The sequence below is a fragment of the Tachyglossus aculeatus genome, chromosome 1, assembly GCF_015852505.1.
Source record: "Tachyglossus aculeatus isolate mTacAcu1 chromosome 1, mTacAcu1.pri, whole genome shotgun sequence".
NCBI lineage: Eukaryota > Metazoa > Chordata > Mammalia > Monotremata > Tachyglossidae > Tachyglossus > Tachyglossus aculeatus.
This window is the reverse complement of record NC_052066.1, coordinates 115,819,117-115,842,057: the sequence shown is the minus strand read 5'-3', so window position 1 is coordinate 115,842,057 and position 22,941 is coordinate 115,819,117. Positions and strand designations below refer to the sequence as shown.

At 44.1% G+C, this 22,941-nt stretch overlaps 1 protein-coding gene across 1 annotated transcript; it reads left to right on the top strand.

The window, feature by feature from the left end:
* The first annotated feature begins 5,245 nt into the window (after positions 1-5,245).
* Positions 5,246-19,814, top strand: LOC119927218. The gene is made up of 5 exons (XM_038745749.1): positions 5,246-5,329; positions 5,703-6,230; positions 9,462-9,488; positions 11,547-12,405; positions 19,783-19,814. Exons 1-5 carry the CDS (start codon positions 5,246-5,248, stop codon positions 19,812-19,814), a joined length of 1,530 nt encoding a protein of 509 aa, XP_038601677.1.
* The last annotated feature ends 3,127 nt before the right edge of the window (positions 19,815-22,941 follow it).

The following is a 22,941-nucleotide window of genomic DNA, read 5'->3' as shown; positions in this document are numbered from 1 at the left end:
ATTTTGCTGTTTCACTTTCCCAAATGGTTAGTACAGTGCTTTGCATCAAATGGCCTCTTGATAAATATCATTAATAATACTACTTTCACTGCCTAACATCGGAATTCTTATTCCACAAGCTGCTACATCAAAGCCATTCTGTTCTTTTCACAACATTTCAAATGGAAATGTAGCTGACAACCTTACGGTTTTAAACCTTTCTCTAAAAATACATAAGCACTTATATTAAAACCTTACCCTTCCATACAACCATCGGAATGATGCTCTTTCTAACGGCTTTGTGATTAATTCCTCAGCCTCTGTCATTGCTGTCAATGCAAAACATCAACTAAAAGTGTGGCAAATTGGGAATATGAGAAAATAACAAGTTCTACATTCACTACACAAATCAATGAAATACATTTTCTATTTTCTTTCAACCTTGTTGCAAGCCAGAAATTGTACATAGAGTACCTAAAACTGTTTCTTAATAGGAATTCTCGTTTTGAACTGCTGTTTCACAGTAGCCCTTACTCAACTAATAACATTCAGAAAAAAAAAAGAATTATTCAGTTCCCTGCACAATGTACCCAACAAATGAAACATTGAAACAACCATTCTCTGGTAACAGATTATACTCTTTCAAGTACATCACTACTTTGAGACTTTTGGATCTAAAACTTTGTTAATCATTTATGAAACTTTTTCTTGCTTTGCAAAAGTATTTCATAGGAAGCATGAGGGAAATAAGAGTGTCATATTGAAAACATGAACTACAACTAGCCCTCAGTTGGCTACATATCAATCAATGGTATTTATTGAGCACTTGTTTATGTGCAAAGCACTATACTAACCACTTGGGAAAGTACAATGCAACAGAATTCGCTGACATGATCCCAACCCCCAAGGAGCTTGCAGTCTACAGAGGGATACAGAAATTAAAGTGTATTAGGAATAGGGAAACTAGTAAAATATAACAATGTTACATAGGTTCATAGTCAACAACGAAGAGGAAGGTGGGTAGGGGAAATAAATGATTTAGTCTCGGAAGGCCTCTTGGAGGAGATATGATTTCAGGAGGGTTTTGAAGGTGGGGAGAATGGTGCACTTCGGGATATTAAGGGGGAGGGAGTTTCAAACTTGAGGGAAAAGGTGGGCAAGGGGTTAGTGGAGAAATGTGCAAGATGAAGGTACAGACAGTAGATTGGTGTTGGCATATTGGATAAACCACGGGCTTGGGTGTCAGAAGGTTATGGGTTCTAATACTAGCTCTGCCACTTGTCTGCCATGTGACCTTGGGCAAATCACTTTATTTCTCCTTGCCTCAGTTAACTGATCTGTAAAATGGGGATTGAGACCGTGAACCCCTCATGGGACAGGGACTGTGTCCAACCCCATTTGATTATAGCTACCCCAGTGCTTAGTACAGCGCCTCACACATAGTAAGCACTTAAATACCATAATTATTATAATTATTAGGAGTGAAGTGCCTGGGTTGGGTTGTAGTGGGATAGTTGGGAAGAATGGGAGAGAGCTGATTGGTTGCCTGAAAGTTGATGGTTAGGAGTTTCTGTTTGCAGAGGTGGATGGAGAAGGAGCGTGGCTCAGTGGAAAGAGCACAGGCTTGGGAGTCAGCGGTCATGGGTTCAAATCCCAGCTCTGCCACTTAGCTGCATGACTTTGGGCAAGTCACTTTGCTTCTCTGGGCCTCAGTTCCCTCATCTGTAAAATGGGGAGGAAGAATGTGAGCCCCACGTGGGACAACCTGATCACCTTGTAACCACCCTGGTGCTTAGAACAGTGCTTTGCACGTAGTAAGCACTCAATAAATGCCATCATTACCATTACTATTATTATGGGCAACCACTGAAGGCTTTAGAAGAGTGGGGGACATGGACGGAACACTTTTTTCAGAAAAATGACTCAGGTAGCAGTTTGAAGTGTGAACTGGAAGGGGAGAGATGGAATGCAGAGAAGTCAGCAAGAAAGATGAAGCCATAGGGTGAGAAACTCTTCTTGGATCAGTATGGTAAGAGTATGGATGGAGCGGAAAGAGCGTATTCTAGAAATATTGTGAAGGTAGAACTAACAAGATTTCATGACCGACTGAATGAGAGGTGTTGAGAGCAATGTCAGTTACAGGCTTGTGAAGCAGGGTGGATAATGGTGCCATAAACCCTGACAGTGCCATTAGTCAAAGGAGAGAGTTTGGGTGGGAAGATGAGGAGTTCTGTTTGGGACATGTTAAGTTTTGAAGTGTTGGTGGGACATCCAAGTAGTGATGTCCTGAAGGCAGGAGGAAAGTCCAGGTCTGGAGAGAGATTTGGGAATGATCCACATAGAAGGGATAGTTGAAAATGTGGGAGCAAATCAATTCTTCAAGGAAGTAGGTGTAGATGGAGAATAGAAGGGGACTTGGAACTGAACCTTGGGCAACCCTACAGTTAAAAGGTGGGACGCAGAGGAGGAGTCTGAGAATGAACTGCCAGAGAGATAGGGTGAGAACCAGGAGAGGACAATATCAATGAAACCAAGGTTAGGTAATGTTCCCAAAAGAAGGGGGTGGTTCACAGTGTCAAAGTCTGCTGAAAGGTTTAACCGGATTGGGATGAAATTGGTGGCCATTGGACTGGGCAAGAAGGAGGTCACTGGTGACCTTAAAGAGGGCAGTTTGTTTCCATGGAGTAGGGGTAGGGGGAATTCATGTTGTAAGGGGTTGAGAAGATGATTGTTGCCAACTTGTACTTCCCAAGCGCTTAGTACAGTGCTCTGCAGACAGTAAGCATTCAATAAATATGATTGAATGAATGATTGGAGAAGTGGTGGAGTCAGTTGATGTAACCAACTTGCTCAAGAACGTTGGAGATGAATGGTAGGAGGAAGATGGGGAAATAACTGGAGGAGCCATGGGGTCAGGTAAGGGTACTTTTTGGATACTTTAGGAGAAGCAGCACGGCTCAGTGGAAAGAGTATGGGCTTTGGAGTTGAGGTCATGGGTTCAAATCCCGGCTCCACCACTTGTCAGCTGTGTGACTTTGGGCAAGTCATTTCACTTCTCTGGGCCTCGGTTACCTTATCTGTAAAATGGGGTTAAAGACTGTGAGCCCCCCGTGGGACACCCTGATCACCTTGCAACCTCCCCAGCGCTTAGAACAGTGCTTTGCACATAGTAAGCACCTAAGTGCCATTATTATTATTGTTATCATTATTATTATAGAGAAGCAGTGTGGCTTAGTGGAAAGAGCACAGACTTGGGAGTCAGAGGTCATGGGTTCTAATCCCGGCTCTGTCACTTATCAGCTATGTGACTTTGGCAAGTCACTTAATTTCTCTGTGCCTCAGTTACCTAATCTGTAAAATGGGGATTAAGACTGTGAGCCCTACGTGGGACAACCTGACTGCCTTGTATCTACCCCAGTGCTTGGCCCATAGTGCTCAACAAATGCCATCATTATTATTATTATTATTATTGGGTCTGCATGAGCATATATGAAGTCAGTAGGCTAAAAGCTGGGAAGTGAACATTTGAAGGTGACTGTCAGGGAGGGAAGAAGGAAGGGGGAAAGTGCTTTGTTAAGGTGTCAAATGATGGGATCAGAATGGGAGTAATAATAATGATGATGGCATTTGTTAAGCACTTATTATGTGCCAAGCACTGTTCTAAGTGTTGGGGTAGATACATGGTAAACAGGTTCTCCCGAGTGGGGCTCACAGTCTTAATTCCCACTTTACAGATGAGGTAACTGAGGCACAGAGAAGACAAGTGACTTGCCCAAAATCACACAGCTGATCAGTGGTGGAGTCGGGATTAGAACAACCTCTGATTCCCAAGCCCAGGCTATTTCCACTATTCCACGCTGAGTAGAGTACGAGAAGAGGCAGGAGATCTTCTCTTAAGATCCTGGTAGAAAGAACAGGAACTTTACAGAGGAGGCTGGAGGAGGAATGAACTGTAGAGTAGCAGGGGAAATTTTAGGGAGAACATGCCTAATGGTTTCGGTATTACTGATGAAGTATATTTCCAGGTCACTGGGGCAAGAGATTGAGTGCTGCAGGAAGACAGTTTGAGGAGGGAGTTAAGTCTGAAACAGCAGGCATGGACAACAGGTATGGGAGTCAATAAGGATGGAGAAATATTGTTGCGGGATGGATGATTGGGCACAATCAAAGCAGGTAAGGATGAATTTGAGATGGACAAGGTCAGGCTGGCATAGAGAAACAGTGTGGTTTAGTGGAAAGAGCACGGGCTTAGAAAGAGGTCATGGGTTCTAATCCCTGCTCCACCACTTGTCAGCTGTATGATTTTGGGCAAGTCACTTAACTTCTCTGTGCCTGTTATTTCAACTGTAAAATGGGGATTAATAATAATGGTATTTGTTAAGCGCTTACTGTGTGTAAAGCACAATTCTAAGCACTGGGGTAGATACAAGGTTGTCAGGTTGTCCCACGTGGGGCTCACAGTCTTAATCCCCATTTTACAGATGAGGGAACTGAGGCACAGAGAAGTGAAGTGACTTGCCCAAAGTCACACAGCTGACATGTGGCGGAGCCAGGATTAGAACCCATGACTTCTGACTCCCAAGCCCAAGTTCTTTCCACTGAGCCATGCTGCTTCTCAAAAATAAAAATAATGATGGCATTTGTTAAGTGCTTACTATATGCCGAGCACTGTTCTAAACGCTGGAGTAGATACAAAGTGATCAGGTTGTCCCACGTGGGGCTCACAGTCTTAATCCCCATTTTACAGATGAGGGAACTGAGGCACAGAGAAGTGAAGTGACTTGCCCAAAGTCACACAGCTGAAATGTGGCGGAGCCAGGATTAGAACCCATGACCTCTGACTCCAAAGCCCAGGCTCTTTCCACCGAGCCATGCTGCTTCTCTATACATGTGTAATCACTAGTACAATCAGTGCATTTATTGTAATTGCCCAATTTGTAAATCTGCTTATATCTTTTGCCCCTATTTTTTAATGGCATTTGCCAGTCCCACATTGGGCTCAGTCTTAAACCACCATTTCACAGATGAGGTTACTGAAGCACAGAGCAGTGAAGCGACTTGCCCAAGGTCACACAGCAGGAAACTGGCAGAGCTGGGATTAGAACCCAGATCCTTCTGACTCCTAAGCCCATGTTCTATCCACTAGGCCATGCGTTTTCTCTACTGAAGTAAAAGTCCTTGTGAGAAGGGAACATGTCTCATATTTCTGTTGTAGTTTTCCAAGTGTTCAATACAGTGCACTACTCAATAATCCATCAGTGGTATCATGATCCTGACTGAAATCTTTGCCCTGCCTGGCCTCCCCCAGGCTGCTAAAGATTCACCTCATCCAGATTCCGGCTCCCTGGGGGTAAGATCCATGAATTCACCTCCCCACCACAATTCCTGATCCCCTGGGGCAAGATCCATAGATTCACCTACCCCAGATTCCTGGTCCCCCTAGGATGAGATCCATAGATTCACCTCAGTGAGGCAGCCCTAATTAACCAGGAGCTCCTGTTGGGTCAGGTACTCACTGACGAGTTCAACGTGAAAGCAAACCACTGCTGTATACAGTGGAAAGTTTTATTCCACACTTAAGCTAATAAAAAAGGGTATGCTTTGCATATAATAATGGCTTAACAAATGCCATTATTATTATTATTATTATTATTATTATTATATGTCCACACATAAACACTCACACACATAAATATAGCTACCCATCAGACTCGTTTCCTCAGGTTCTTACAGATGGTTCCCATATCGAAGGAGTCAAGGAGTCCGACTGCTTACAGCCCATCATCTTGGTTCAAGTCTTAGATGCTTTGGCTGCTGCCGCAGTAGGCACCTCAGTACATGTCCTAGATGGTTTTGCAGTGGCCTGGGGGACCAGTTCTTCCCTTCTTTTATCAGTTGCCCCGGGGGGAGTGGGGGCATTGCAGTGGGACGGTCCTGATTCACTGCTCCGAATGCCTGCTATCTCAAGCTCATCACCAGGTGAAGCCCTCCTACTGCCCCCTGCCCTGTGGGCTCATCTGGCCATGTTTCCCCTGCCCGAAAGCAGGACATTTCAGTCCCTCTTCAATCTCCTCTGCAAGACAATTCCGTTCCTCCTCAGCAATTCAAGTCCTCCTCAAACTTCTCAGCAAGACAATTCAGTTTCTCCTCTGATTCCTCCTTTGACCTTGTTGCTCATGGGGTCAAAGAACATTCTCTTAGGAAATGACTTCTGCATTACAAGATGGAGCCATTCTCACTCACTACAAGTGGTACATTTTGAGTATTTGGTGCAGAGCATTGAATTAATCACATGTACAGTTGGTTATAATAATGATGTCAATGATAATTGGGATAAGTGCTCACTATATGCCAAGTACTGAAATAAGTACAGGATAGTCAGTTTGGACACAGTCCCTGTCCCATTCGGAGCACTCAGTGTGAGAGGGAGAACAAGTATGGAATGCCCATTTTTACAGATGGGGAAAACTGAGGTCCAGTGAAGTGACTTTTTCGAGATCACACAGCAGGCCAGTGGCAGAGCTGGAGTTAGAACACAGGTCCTTTGATGCCCAGTCCCATGCTCTTTCCAGTAAGCCAAACTGCCCTCATGGAGCTTACCATCTAATAGGGGAGATAGACATTAATTTAGAGGTAAGGTGAACAATTGAATATGATATTTAAATGGGGGCAGGGGGCAGGCAGAGCACCTAAATACTTAGGGTGTGGGACTAAGTGTATTAGGATGAGAATATAGATAGTCAAGGAAGCCTTCCTTGGGAAAGTAAGATTTTAGCAGGGCTTTGAAGATGGGAGAGTGCTGGCCTCTTGGATATGAAGTGGAAAGCAACTTCCAGGCTGAAGAGAGGGTGTGAGTAAGGAGTTGAGAGTGGGTGAGGTGTGAGAGACATGGACAATGAGAAGGCTAATGTCAGAGAATTGAAGAGAGACTTGTTTATAGTTGATGAGAGGATAAGTATGGGGGAGAAAGCTGACTGAGTGCTTTGATTTCACTCTGCTGCTCGGATCATCTTTGTGCAGAAACACTCTGGGCATGTTACTCCCCTCCTCAAAAATCTCCAGTGGCTGCCTGTCAACCTACGCATCAAGCAAAAACTCCTAACTCTCGGCTTCAAGGCTCTCTATCACCTACCTCAACCCCTTTCTCTTCTTCTACAGCCCAGCCCGCGCTCTCTGCTCCTCTGCTGCTAACCTCCTCACTGTACCTCTCTCTCGCCTGTTCCGCCGTCGACCCCCGGCTCACGTCGTTCCCCTGGCCTGGAATGCCCTCCCTCCACACATTCTCCAAGCTAGCTCTCTTCCTCCCTTCAAAGCCCTACTGAGAGCTCACCTCCTCCAAGAGGCCTTCCCAGACTAAGCCCCTTTTTTCCTCTCCTCTTCCTCATCCCCCCCACCCTACCTCCTTCCCCTCTCCACAGCACTTGTATATATGTTTGTACTTGTACATATTCACTATTCTATTTATTTTGTTAATGACATGCATATGGCTTTAATTCTATTTGTTCTGATGACTTTGACACCTGTTTACATGTTTTGTTTTGTTGTCTGGCTCCCCCTTCTAGACTGTGAGCCTGTTGTTGTGTAGGGAGCGTCTTTATGTGTTGCCAACTTTCACTTCCCAAGCGCTTAGTACAGTGCTCTGCACACAGTAAGCACTCAATAAATATGATTGAATGAATGAATGAGTTTCTGCTTAATAAGGAGCTGGATGGGTAACTACTGAAGGCCTTTGCCTGCTTTAATAATATTAGTGATGGTATTTGTTAAGCTCTTACTATGTGCCAAGCACTGTTCTAAGTGCCAGAGTAGATACAAGGTAATCAGGTTGTTCCATGTGGAGTTCACAGTCTTAATCCCCATTTTACAGATGAGAGAACTGAGGCACAGAGAAGTTGAGGCTTACCCAAGGTCACATGGCAGCAGACAAGTGGTGGAGCTGGGTTTAGAAGCCAAATCCTCTGACTCCTAAGGCTGGGCTCTTTCCGCTAAACCACTCTGCTCTCTGCTCTTCCTGGCAACATTATTGCTCCATCCTTATAGATTCCCATGCCTATTTCAGACATTTATCTCCCTCCTCAAACCCTCTGTTCTCCCACCCAACTCATTTCATGCCCATAATGACCTGCCCATGTATTTTATTGAGAAAATTGAAACCAACATGCATGATCTTGCTAAAATCTCCCCTGCTTCTCTCCAGTCCCTCCCTCTTCTGCCCCTTCTTCAAGTTTCCCATCAGAATCTCAAGAGGAGATCTGCCGTCTCTCAAAATCCATCCCCTCCACCTGCACACCTTATCAAAGTTCTTGCTCCCTCTCTTCTTCCTTCACTGACTGCCATCTTCAACTATTCACTCTTCAATGGCTTTTTCCCACTGCTTTCAAACATGCTCATTCCCCCTTATTCTAAAAAAAAAACCCTCCTGTGACCCCACAGCTCCCTCCAGCTATCGTCCCATCTCCCTCCTCTCCAAACTCCTTAAAGGAGTTGTCTACAACCCTATCTCCACCTCTCCCCTAATTCTCTCCTTGACCTTGATCAAATACGATTGATTGATTGACCCCCTCCAAGCTGGCTTCTTCCCCCTATACTCCACAGTAACTGTTCCCTCAAAGGTCGCCAATGGTTATCTCCTTGTCACATCCAATGCCTCTACTCCATCCTAATCATCCTCAACCTCTCAGCTGCCTTTGATGCTTTCAACCAGCCTCTTCTCCTGGAAACATTATCAAACCTTAGCTTCACTGACACTGTCTACTCCTGGTTCTCTTCCTATCTCTCTGGCCACTCATTCTTAGTCTCTTTAGTGGGTTCCTCCTCTGCTCCTCACCCCCTAACTTTGGTAATACTTCAAGTTCAGTTCTGGATCCCCTTCTATTCTTCGACATCCACTTCCTTGGAAAAATTATTTGCTCCGATGGCTTCAACTGCCATCTCTATGCAGATGATTCCCAAATCTACATCTCCAGCCCTGATCCCTCTCTCCTTCTCTGCTGTCTATCGTTTCTTCCGCTTCAGGACATCTCTACTTGGATATCCTACTGCTAGGTCCCAGTAGAGTCAATTAGGGATGAAGCGGGGAGTGGAGGGGGAGTGGGTTTGTGAATCAGCTTTACCGATGCAATAGAACAGGACATCCAGTACTACAGTAAGAAAACATCTATTAGCAGACACAAAACATCAATTGCAATGGATCCTGCTTCTGTTAAGCCCTCTACCCCTGAGCCTTAAGACTTTCGACCACAAGATAATCAGCCCCAATTTGGTATTCGGCCCTAGTGCCGGTTTAAGACCAACACAAGCATCCCCAGTTAAAGGCTCTCCTCCAGCCAGGAATGTCTCTGTTGTCTATTTACATAACAGCAAGCAGCAGTGATAGGCATATCCCCCAGCCTTTTATACTATACTTGTTGCACCTTACATTGAGCTGCTTCTGCTTAATTATCCTAATCTACCAATTAAGTTCGTTTGTGGTCTGTTCTTAGAAGGTGTCTTGGCTGGGGCCCCTGTGGGTATGTCAACATTCAGTCTTCCCACGGAGCCTGGCCGGTTGGGATCACTAGAAGGGGTAGACTGAAGGATATTAGAGAAGCAGCTTGGCTCAGTGGAAAGAGCTTGGGCTTGGGAGTCAGAGGTCATGGGTTCTAATCTCACCTCTGCCACTTAGCTGTGTGACTTAGGGCAGATCACTTAACTTCTCTGGGCCTCAGTTACCTCATCTGGAAAACGGGGATTAAGACTGTGAGCCCCATGTGGGATAACCTGATTACCTTGTATCTCCCCCAGCGTTTAGAACAGTGCTCGGCACATAGTGCTTAACAAATATCAAAATTATCATTATTATTATTATTGAGTTCAACAAGTTGTTAATGCAAGATGCAAAATGCACTCTTCACCCTCTGACATCTCCAACTTAACATGTCCAAAACAGAAGTCTTCACCTTCCCTGCCCTTTCCCTAACATTCTCATCACTGTAGACTGCATGACCACCCTCCTCTAGACTGTGAGCTCCTTCTGGGCAGGGAATGCCTGTTTGTTGTTTTATTGTACTCTCCCAAGTGCTTAGTACACTGCTTTGCTTATATTTTACCCTCCCAAACGCTTAGTACACTGCTGTGCTTGTATTCTACTTTCCCAAGCCTTTAGTACTCTGCTGTGCTTGTATTGTACTCTCCCGAAAGCTTAGTACACTGCTGTGCTTGTATTCTACTCCCAAAGTGCTTCATACACTGCTGTGCTTGTATTATATTCTCCAAGTGCTTAGTAGACTGCTGTGCTTGTATTACACGCTCCAAGCGCTTAGTACACTGCTCTGCTTGTATTGTACTCTCCAAGTGCTGAGTACACTGCTGTGCTTGTATTGTACTGGCCAAGCGCTTAGTACACTGCTGTGCTTGTATTGTATTCTCCAAGTGCTTAGTAGACTGCTGTTCTTGTATTGCACTCTCCAAGCGCTTAGTACACTGCTGTGCTTGTATTGTACTTGCCAAGTGCTTAGTACACTGCTGTGCTTGTATTGTACTCACCAAGCACTTAGTACAGGGCTCTGCTTGTATTGTACTCGCCAAGCGCTTAGTACAGGGCTCTGCTCGTATTGTACTCGCCAAGCGCTTAGTACAGGGCTCTGCTTGTATTGTACTCGCCAAGCACTTAGTACACTGCTGTGCTTGTATTGTACTTGCCAAGCGCTTAGTACACTGCTGTGCTTGTATTGTACTCGCTAAGCGCTTAGTACACTGTTGTTGCTTGGATTGTACTCGCTAAGCGCTTAGTACACTGCTGTGCTTGTATTGTACTTCCCAAGTGCTTAGTACACTGCTGTAGCTTGTATTGTACTTGCCAAGTGCTTAGTACACTGCTGTGCTTGTATTGTACTCGCTAAGCGCTTAGTACACTGCTGTTGCTTGTATTGTACTCGGCAAGCGCTCAGTACACCACTGAGCTTGTATTGTACTCGCCAAGTGCTTAGTACACCACTGTGCTTCTACTCTACTCTCCCAAGTGCTTAGTACATTGCTGTGCTTGTACTGTACTTGCCATCGCTTAGTACACTGCTTTGCTTGTACTGTACTCGCCAAGCACTTAGTACACTGCTGTGCTTGTACTGTACTCGCCAAGTGCTTAGTACACTGCTGTTGCTTGTATTGTACTCGCCAAGCGCTTATTACACTGCTTTTGCTTGTATTGTACTCGTCAAGCGCTTAGTACACTGCTGTGCTTGTATTGTACTTGCCAAGCGCTTAGTACACTGCTGTGTTTATATTGTACTCGCCACGCGCTTTGTACACTGCTGTTGCTTGTATTGTACTCTCCCAATTGCTTAGCACACTCCTGTGCACATAGTAAGCATTCATTAAGTACAATTGAATGACTTAACACACTCCCTGTCTCATAAGCCCATAATTTTGGAATTATCCTTGTCTTATCTTTCTTATTAAACCCACATGTTCAATCTATCACCAAATCCTAGTGGTTCAACCCTCAAAACATCACTAAAACCTCCCCTTTCCTCTCCATCCTAACTGCTACCGCTGCAGCTCCTCCCTTCCCCCCCCCCCGGACCGGTCAGTTGGGGACTCCCTTGCTGTTTGCGGACGCCCAAGCACGTCGGACAAGCTGCCCTACAAAGTCGGTGCAGTGGTCCAGCTGCAATATCTTCTCCACGCAGGACCACGCTGCAGCCGCCATGGCCAAGGCCGGCATTCCCGTGTACGCCTGGAAGGGGGAGATGGACGAGGAGTACCTGTGGTGCATCGAACAGACCCTGTACTTCCAGAACGGTCGCCCCCTCAACATGATCCTGGATGACGGCGGAGACCTCACTAACCTCGTCCACACCAAGTACCCCCAGCTCCTCAAGGGCATCAGAGGTATCTCCGAGGAGACCACCACCGGCGTCCACAACCTGTACAAGATGAAAGCCAACGGCGTCCTGAAGGTGCCGGCCATCAACGTCAACGACTCCGTGACCAAGAGCAAATTTGACAACCTCTACGGCTGCCGCGAGAGCCTCATCGACGGCATCAAGCGCGCCACCGACGTGATGATCGCCGGCAAGGTGGCCGTGGTGGCCGGCTACGGCGACGTGGGCAAGGGCTGCGCCCAGGCCCTGCGCGGCTTCGGGGCCCGGGTCATCATCACCGAGATCGACCCCATCAACGCCCTCCAGGCCACCATGGAGGGTTACGAGGTCACCACGATGGACGAGGCCTGCAAAGAAGGGGGCATCTTTGTCATCACCACCGGCTGCACCGACATCATCCTGGGCAGGCACTTCGAGCAGATGAAGGACGACGCCATCGTGTGCAACATCGGCCACTTCGACGTGGAGCTCGACGTCAAGTGGCTGAACGACAACGCGGCCGAGAAAGTCAACATTAAGCCTCAGGTGCGCGGGCCGCGACCGGGAGGAGCGCTTGGACGAGGGAGCATCATATTGATGCCTTCCTCTCCCCCTCGCCCCCCCTCTCCATCCCCCCCATCTTACCTCCTTCCCTTCCCCACAGCACCTGTATATATGGATATATGTTTGTACATATTTATTACTCTATTTATCTTACTTGTACATACCTATTCTATTTATTTTATTTTGTTAATATGTTTGGTTTTGTTCTCTGTCTCCCCCTTTTAGACTGTGAGCCCACTGCTGGGTAGGGACCGTCTCTATATGTTGCCAACTTGTACTTCCCAAGCGCTTAGTACAGTGCTCTGCACACAGTAAGTGCTCAATAAATACGATTGATGATGATGATGATGCTACAATGTTAATACAAACATTTATCCTAACCCGCCTTGGGATCGGCCTCCTTGCTGATCTTCCTGCCTCCTGTCCCTCCCCTTCTCAGTCCGTTCTCGACTCCGCTGCCCAGAGAATTTTCTACAATATCATTCAGTTTATTTTTCCTCACACCTCAAGAACCTTTATTGGTTGCCAATCCACCTTTGCGACAAACAAGAACTCTGTACCAGATGATTTGGAGTACTCAATCACCTTGTCCCCTCCTACCTTACCTCCCTGATTTTCTACTACACTCAGCCCATGCACTTTACTCCTCTAAATGCCAACCTACTTACTAGACCTTGATCTCCTCATCTTACTGGCGACCCTCTTGTCCATATCCTGCCTCTTGCTTGGAACACCCTCCCTCTCGTATCCAACTGACGATCCCTCTCCCCACTTTCAAAGCCTTATTAAAAACACACCTCCTCCGAGAGGCCTTCTCTGACTTAGCCCTTATTTCCTCTTCTCTCTCTCCCGGTTTTTGTCATCCTTGCACTTGGATTTCACCATTTATTCACTTCTCCATCAGCTCCACAGCACACAATAATAATAATAATAATAATAATAATGGCATTAAGCGTTTATGTGCAAAGCACTGTTCTAAGCACTGGGGAGGTTACAAGGTGATCAGGTTGTCCCACGGGGTGCTCACAGTCTTATTCCCCATTTTGCAGATGAGGTAACTGAGGCACAGAGAAGTGGACTTGCCCAAAGTCACACAGTTGACAATTGGCGGAGCTGGGGTTTGAACCCATGACCTCCGACTCCAAAGCCTGTGCTCTTTCCACTGATCCACGCTGCTTCTCTAGGTACACATCCGTAATTCATGTATTTATATTAACATCTGTCTCCCCCCCGTTACTGTAAGTTCACTGTGGGCAGGGAATATGATTATCAATTTTATTGTGTTTAGTTCTCCCAAGTGCTCAGTACAGTGTTCTACACACAATAAGTGCTCAGTAAATACAACTGATTGCATGGAGAATCATAATCAGAAAAATGATTTTTACTACTATCAATCAATGGTGTTTATTGAGCACTTACTATGTGCAGAGCACTGTACTAAGTGCTTGGGAGAGTACAATGTAGCAGAATTAACAGGCACTCTCCCTGCCCATAAAGACCTTGCAGTCTAGAGGGTAAGACAGACATATGAATAAGTAATTTGTAATATATAATAAATAATTGAAATGTTTGTGTATAAATATATAATTCAAAGGTATGTGTGTAACTGCTGTGCTGTAGGATTAGGGGAGGGGCAAACACTCATTCATTCATTCCATCGTATTTATTGAGTGCTTCCCTAGTGCAGAGCACTGTACTAAAGCACTTGGGAAGTACAAGTTGGCAACATATAGAGACAGTCCCTACCCAACAACGGGCTCACAGTCTAGAAGGGGGAGACAGACAACAAAACAAAACATGTGGACAGGTGTCAAGTCACCTGAATAAATAAAAAATAAAGCTAGATACACATCAACAAAATAAATGGAATATCAAATGTCCAAAGGTTACAGATCAAGTGCATAGGTGATGGACAAGGATGAGCAAGCTGTTAAAAAGAGGACTTTATCAGGGAAAGCCTCTTGGAGAAGGTGTGACCTCAGTAATGCTTTGAAGGTGGATAGAGTGGTGGTCAGGCATATATGGATGGGGAGGGAGTTCCAGGCTAGGGGGAGGATGTGGGAAAGGGGTCGGTGTTGGAATAGGTGAGTTAGAGACATACTGAGTAAGCTAATGGTGGTATTTGTTAAGCGCTTACTATGTGCAAAGCACTGTTCTAAGTGCTTGGGGGATACAAGGTGATCAGGTTGTCCCACTTGGGGCTCACAGTCTTAATCCCCATTTTACAGATGAGGTAACTGAGGCACGGAGAAGTTAAGTGGCTTGCCCAAGGTCACACAGCTGACAAATGGCAGAGCTGGGATTCAAACCCATGACCTCTGACTCCCAAGCCCGGGCTCTTTCCACTGAGCCACGCTAGAGTAGCAAAATGTGTAGGTTGGGGTATAGGAGGAGATCAGTGAAATGAGGTAGGATGGGATGAGATGATTGACTGCTTTAAAGTTTCTGTTTGATAACAATAATAATAATAATAATGGCATTTGTTAAGCACTTACTATGTGCAAAGCATTGTTCTAAGCGCTGGGGAGGTTACAAGGTGATCAGGTTGTCCCCTGGGGTGGCTCACAATCTTCATCCCCATTTTCCAGATGAGGGAACTGAGGCCCAAAGAAGTGAAGTGACTTGCCCGAAGTCACCCAGCTGACAGTTGGCAGAGTCGGGATTTGAACCCACGACCTCTGACTCCAAAGCCCGGGCTCTTTCCACTGAGCCACGCTGCTTCTCCTATGATGTGGATGATGTTTGATGTGGAGGTGGATGGGCAATCATTGGAGGCTCTTGAGTGAGGAGAGATGGGCTGAATGTTTCCGGTGATAAATTATCCATGCAGCAAAGGGAAGTGTGGGACTGGAGTGGGGAGAGACCGGAGGACAGCGAGAAAGCAGGTGCAGTAAGCATGGTGGGATGGGATAAGTACTTGGATATATGTATATATGTTTGTACATATTTGTTACTCTATTTATTTATTTATTTATTTATTTATTTTACTTGTACATATCCCTTTTATACTGTGAGCCCACTGTTGGGTAGGGACTGTCTCTATGTGTTGCCAATTTGTATTTCCCAAGCGCTTAGTACAGTGCTCTGCACATAGTAAGCGCTCAATAAATACGATTGATGATGATGATGATGCTATCTATTCTATTTATTTTATTTTGTTAGTATGTTTGGTTTTGTTCTCTGTCTCCCCCTTTTAGACTGTGAGCCCACTGTTGGGTAGGGACTGTCTCTATATGTTGCCAACTTGTACTTCCCAAGCGCTTAGTACAGTGCTCTGCACACAGTAAGCGCTCAATAAATACAATTGATGATGATGATGATCAGCTTGGTAGCAGTTTGGATGGACAAGGAAGGGTGGATTTTAGTGCTGTGGCAGTTGAACTACTACTACTACTATTTCAATAGGTTCCAAGAGAAGTTGTAGAGTCCCAATCCCCAGAGACATTTAAGAATAGACTAGCCAGCCATTCTTCTTCGATGTTCTGGACTAGATGGCTTCATGAGACATCTCTCAGCTATTTTGACTTTTTGACACGAAATTTTGGCCAGTTGCATGCCTTATAAATCATGTCAAATGTGCATACAGGAAAAACCATTGTTTTTTGAGGAGCATGGATTAATAAAATGACATCATATTTCTAAATAATAATATTAGATCATGCTAACTCAGGGCACCATAAATATTTTATGAGGTTGAGTTTCTCTTAATATGCATTTTGTATCTAGGAATTTGGCTTTGCTTATGAACTTTGGGAACCAATTTATTTCTTGATTAAAAAGTTGTACATATTTTAGTGGATAGCTTTGCAGAGGTTATCATTTTCTATCTTTTCTTGTAATTATATTGACAATCCCCTAAATGGATCACTCTTTTTAAAAGGGTTTTAGTAACCAAATTAGCTTATTGAAGTCTCTATATCTTGTTTATTTTTCTCAGTCTCTTATCTGAACTGTCTGACTGCAGAATGAGAATTGAAAGAGTTAGTGGAAGACTTTTACTCTAGCTCTTTATAACTTGTATCTTCTTAGCCTGAGTATCCATTTTAGTATCACAGCAGCAGTCAACCATTCTGCCTCTTAAAATGAGCTTTGACATTCTACAACTCACTTTCTGCTTTTCTCTCTCAATACTATTATTAACTTTTATTAAATAAAATGGAGATATAGTCCTTGATCTGTGAGCCTAGTAACTGACTATTAAAGATGTGGATCAAGAAAGCAAGATCAAATACGTAAAAGAATGTTGGACAGAAGTGTGGGATCAAACAAGAAGTTTGTGCAATTCAGAATGGATTTCTCCTTCAGTGAGCCAACAGTGGTTCCAAACAAGCTTAAAAGGAGGAGATATTCATGAAAGAACACTGCCTTATGGATCACTTTTCTATAAAAACATTCGGGCCATATTTCCCCACTCCTCAAGATCCTCCAGTGGTTGCCCATCTACCTGCGTATCAAACAAAAACTCCTTATCAGCTTTAATGCACTCAATCACCTTGTCCCCTCCTATTTCACCTCGCTACGCTCCTCCTACAACCCACCCCATGCACTTCACTCCTCTAGTGCCAACTTTCTCACTCTACCTCGAGCTTATCTATCTTCATTCATTCATTCATTCAATCATATTTATTGAGCGCTTACTGTGTGCAGAGCACTGTACTAAGCGCTTGGGAAGTACAAGTTGGCAACATATAGAGACGGGGTCCCTACCCAACAACGGGCTCACAGTCTAGAAGGGGGAGACAGACAACAAAACAAAACATGTGGACGGTGTCAAGTCATCATCATAAATAGAAGTAAAGCTAGATGCACATCATTAACAAAATAAATAGAATAGTAAATATGTACAAGTAAAATAAATAGAATAATAACTCTGTACAAACATATATACAGGTGCTGTGGGGAGGGGAAGGAGCCTCTTCACTCATCCTGCCTGTTGCCTGGAACGTCCTCCCTCTTCATATTCATTCATTCATTCACTCAATCATATTTATTGATTGCTTACTGTGTGCAGAGCACTATACTAAGCGCTTGGGAAGTACAAGTTGGCAACATATAGAGATGGTCTATATGTGACGGTCACTGTGAGCCCAACAGTGGGCTCACAATCTCTCCCCACGTTCAAAGCCTTATTGAAGACTCATCTCCTCTACAAGGCCTTCCCTGACTAAGCCCTCCTTTCCTCTATCCTCACTTCCTTCACCATTGCCCTGATATGCTCCTTTTATTCATCCCCCTTCCCATCCCCACAGCACTTATGTCCATATCTGTATTTTATTTCTTTATATAAAGACTGTCTCCCCACTCTAGACTGTAAACTCACTGTGAGTGTGGAATGTGTCTGTTATATTGTTATATTGTGCTCTCCCAAGCGGTTAGTACAGTGCTCTGCATACAGTATGCGCTAAATTCTACTGCTCCACATTGTACTGCTTTTGCCAGTTTTATCCAGTGCTTAGAACAGTGCTTTGCACATAGTAAGCACTTAATAAATGCCCTTAGTATTAATAATAATAATAATAGTAATAGTAAATGAATATGATTGATTTTACAGAATCGGAGGAGAGAAATTGTTATAGGAAATGTTCAGAGTGGAATGGGAGGAGAAGGAAATGTCAGAGTATCATCATCCCAGTTCACATAAAGCTTGGGAAGATGAAAACATTATACCTGCTCCTGCCCAGCCACTAGAATGTCTCCTCTATCTTCTTGAGTCTGTGATCTCTTCAGCAGCTGGTAAGGATACAGCTTCCCATGGGAAGCTGATTCCAGTTCTTTCATTCAATCGTATTTATTGAGCACTTACTGTGTGCAAAGCACTTTGGAGGATACAGTATAAAAACAAACAGACACATTCCCTGCCCACAAAGAGTTTATAGTCTGTGATTGAGAGCTCACCTCCTCCAGGAGGCCTTCCCAGACTGAGCCCCCTTTTTCCTCTCCTCCTCCCCTCCCCATCATCCCCCCTCCCTCTGCCCTACCTCTTTCCCCTCCCCGCAGCACTTGTATATATTTGTACATATTTATAACTTCATTTATTTTACTTCTACATATTTACTACTCTATTTTATTAATGATGTGCATATAGGTAAAATTCTATTATTCTGATGGTTTTGACACCTGTCTACTTATTTTGTTTTCTGTCTCCCCCTTCTAGACTGTGAGCCCGATGTTGGGTAGGGACCGTCTCTATATGTTGCTGATTTGTACTTCCCAAGTGCTTAGTAGAGTGCTCTGCACACAGTAAGCGCTCAATAAATACGATTAAATGAATGAATGAACGATCCTTATTGACTGGAAACATTTTACATTAAGCCTTCGCCGAGTGCACGTGACTTTCTCTGTGGAGTAAAGGGATATGATATGGAAGGTGGTGGTGGAATCCTCCTGGGAAAATTGATGGACTAGCCTCGGTCCTGTTCATGGGGTGTGTTTTGAGATGTATTGAGGATACCAAGAGGCAAGGCACCCGGCTGACCCCATAATGACAGACATAGGTCAGAGCACTTGAAGTTCTCGAACCCACCTGATTCCTGGCTCCTCTGTTGAGTAGTGCTTTTGTCTTCAAAGGCCTGAATAAACCAATGGCAGATAATAAGAATAATAATGGCATTTATTAAGTGCTTACTATGTGCAAAGCACTGTTCTAAGAGCTGTGGAGTTTACAAGGTGATCAGGTTGTCCCACAGGGTGCTCAGTCTTAATCCCCATTTTACAGATGAGGGAACTGAGGCCATGAGAAGTTAAGTGACTTGCCCAAAGTCACACATCTGACAATTGGCAGAGTCAGGATTTGAACCCATGACCTCTGACTCCAAAGCCCGTGCTCTTTCTACTGAGCCTCGCTGCTTCTCTGGGAGAGCCATCCTGGAGGACCAGCTCCCAAGCGTGTTGATGAGAGGATCACACTTTGAGGATGGCTTTGTTTCTTTTCCCCTGGCCATCTCTGGAGCATACTGCAGAGCTGAACTCTTGCCGTTGGTATAATCTTGGTAATCCTCTTATCATCCATTTATATCAGAATAAGGAGGGTAGAAACCAGGCAGGTGGCTAGCTAAATATGAAGGCCATCGATTCTGAATGTACCGGAAAACTGATGAAAACATCTAAAAGGGTGAATTTGTGTGATTATTTTACATATTCTTTTTTAACTCACCAGTTGGGTAGCTACGTTTCTCGACTTGAAGAATGAAATGATCCCTTGTCTAGTATTCTGATTATTTAAATAACTTTTAAATACTAGATAAAAGGTAGTTTACAGCTTAGCTTTTTCATGGAAAAATTTAAAGGGGACTTCTCTGCATTATTTGCTCTTTAATTCAGGACTACTTTGTGTCTGAATTGACTTAAAATAAAGGCCAATTAGAAAAATAGAGAATTTTTAGTATACCTTATTTAACAGGTGTAAAAGAACAGGAAGATAAAATAGCTTGAAAGGAAACTTGAAATCAACAAAGCAAAATCAGTGGAGTTAAATAAGAATTACTGATGAACGATGTTATTTTAGAGAGAATGTTTATAGTCTGTGGGAACGATGTTGGTTAGCCTGAGCTTTTTAAAGAAAATATTTATTTTCCTATTCCAATTTAAACCTCGTTCACATCCTGTGCTCTGGCATATGGTTATGTAAGAAACGAAATAGTCTGATTAAAAATCACTGGAATTTTCATTTCAATTATATTTCATTAAACAAATGAAAGAAATAGTGGGTTTGTCTAGCAACCATTATAGGAGAAGAGGCTGAAATTCTCATCCAGCCTCTACTGTAGGAGTTGCTAAGAACAGGTTCTATCAAAAGTAGCTGCATCTCTCAAATCTTAGCACCTTTTGACAGAGTCCAGAGCACAGTGTGTGATAAACTCAGGGCAGAAGGTTTAGACAGAGGAGATGTCTGTCAGTTCATTGTTTTGCTCTAATGGAGGAAGCCTTTACTTACACTGCCACCTCCATCAAAAGTCTCAGGTACAGTGAGAGAGAGAGAGAAAAAAACATTGTATTTCAACCTAGGAAACTAGCTGCAGGGAAAGACTAAGATAAGAAATGGAGAAAATGGGCTCATACTTGAACAACATGATGTGTTAGGGGTCATGTCGCCCCTGACCAACTCTCCGTTGCCAAAATTGACCATTTTCACCCCCATTCCATGTATAAGATTGGTGAGTAGATTCAAACTCTCTTTGTTTCGCAGAACGGCTTGAGGGTCAGACTTCTGGAAATGCTTACGACTTTTTTCTTTTTTTCTAACTCTTATTCCTTCAGGTTGGGTATTTGCTTACAAGTGCTGCTGAATCATTCTGAAGTGTTCCTAATACCTTTTGATTGTTCACTTTTATATATGTTCTTACATCATGTGCTGAAGGGAAAAAGAGTGACCTGGTGGATAAAGCATGGGTCTGAGACAGAGAACCTTGGTCCTAATTCCATCTCTTCCACTTGCCTTCTGCGTCCTTCAGTTTTCACAACTGTAAAATGGGGATTCAATACTTAAATTTTGAACTCTGTGTGACAGAGATTGTGTCTGATCAGATTAACCTACATCTACCTCAGTGCTTAGTACAGTGCTTGATGCATAGTAAGCACTTAACAAATACCATCCCAAAAAAGTCAAGATTCACTGAAATTAAATATGGTCTAGAACAGCATAATCAGAAAGGATGCAAGAAAATGCACTTGTCTTTAATTTAATATCCTGCACTGCTCAGGTTCGAAGAGCTTCCCTTCTTGGTATGGGCCATTAATAATAATAATAATAATAATAATAATAATAATAATAATAATTGACATTCATTAAGCAGTTACAATGTGCCAAGCACTGTACTAAGTGCTGGGGTAGGTACCAGCAAATCAGGATGGACTTGGTCTTAATCCTCTCTTTACAGATGAAGAAACTGAGGCCAAGAGAAGTTAAGTGATGTGGCCAGCAGACAATGGCAGAGCTGGGATTAGAACCCAGGTCCTTCGGACCCAGGTCCATGCTCTATCCACTAGGCCACGTTGCTTCTCAACTTTAACGGTTTTAACTTTATGTTCTTAACAAATACCACAGTTACTACTGTGTGCCAAGCTTATTGGAGCTCATTCTAAGTTAGAGGGGAAAAACAGGTATTTGAACACCATTTTTAACAGACGAAGCACCAAAAAGTTAAATGACATGCCCCAGGTCACAAATCAGGCAAGTGGCAGTGTGGATCAGTGGAGAAAGCCCGGGCTTGGGAGTCAGAGGTCATGGGTTCAAATCCCGGCTCTGCCAACTGTCAGCTGTGTGACTTTGGGCAAGTCAGTTAACTTCTGTGCATCTGTTACCTCATCTGTAAAATGGGGATTAAGATTGTGAGCCCCACGTGGGACAATCTGATCACATTGTAACCTCCCCAGCACTTACAGCAGTGCTTTGCACATAGTAAGGGCTTAATAAATGCCATCATTATAAGTGGCAGAGCTGGAAATAGAACCCAAGTTCTCTGCATCCCAGAGCCGTGCAAGACCACGCTTCTTCTTCTTTGCCTCCTTGCTTTCTCCCTCTTACACAGGAAATGATTCTCTGTCTAATGCAGAGACCTTGAATTAGAAATAGGGAATGCAGGTACATGGTACTCCACAGATGTTAGGACTTGTTCATCTCCTTGCTCTGGGAAAATATTTAATGCATGCCTGCAGGCTATAGTACCACATCTGCCCTCCTCTGCTCATTTGGGACAAAGCACATCAACTGTAGGAAAAAATGTAGTACCTAAGCATTTCCTTTGGCAGCAGAAGCCTTGCCCGTTAAGATGCTAAACCCCTTGTTTCTTTATCCTAATGACCTGGCCACACACCTCACTGATAAAAAAGAAAGCCAGTTTTTTCAGATGCTAAACCCCCAGTCTCTTTACCCTAATGACCTGGCCACACACTTTATTGATAAAAAGGAAACTTTCACTTGTGATCCCCCTAAAAACCTCCCCTGCTCTTCTCTAGTCCCTCCTTTGTCCCTTCTTTAACTCTACCATCTTTATCAGCAATATCTCAAGAGGGAATCTCACCTACTCTCAAAATTTACCCACTCCACTTGCACCTGCAACCCCAATCCTTTTTCTCACCTTATCAAAACACTTGCTCCATCCCTTTTTCTCTCCCTGACCTCAGCTTCACTGACATTGTCCTCTCTTGGGTCTCCTCCTACCTGGCCACTCATTCTTAGTCTCTTTCACTGGTTCTTCTTCTGCCTCCCACCCCATAATGGCAGGAGTTCCTCAAGGTTCAGTTCTGATCCCCTTCTATTCTCCATCTATACCCACTCCCTTAGAGAACTCTTTTTCTCACACAGCTTCAACTACACCCTCTACGTGTTTAATTCCCAAATCTATATCTCCAGCCCTGATCTCTCTCCTTCTCTGCAGTCTACCATTTCCTCCTGCCTTCAAGACATCTCTATTTGGATGTCTTCCCCTCACTTCAAATTTAACACATTTAAAACAGAACTCCTGATCTTCCCACCCAAACCCTGTCCTCCATCTGACTTTCCCATCACTGTTGATGGCTCCACCATCCTTCCTGTCTCACAAGCCTGTAATCTTGGCAT

What these genes read in the sequence shown, in the direction of transcription:
- LOC119927218 (XM_038745749.1), top strand. Translation starts at nt 5,246, where the DNA reads ATGATCCTGACTGAAATCTTTGCCCTGCCTGGCCTCCCCCAGGCTGCT. An exon ending in ATTCTCACTCACTACAAGTG is followed by an intron (nt 6,231 to 9,461) that starts GTACATTTTGAG and finishes GTCTGTTCTTAG; the next exon opens with AAGGTGTCTTGGCTGGGGCC. An exon ending in CTTGGCTGGGGCCCCTGTGG is followed by an intron (nt 9,489 to 11,546) that starts GTATGTCAACAT and finishes CGGACCGGTCAG; the next exon opens with TTGGGGACTCCCTTGCTGTT.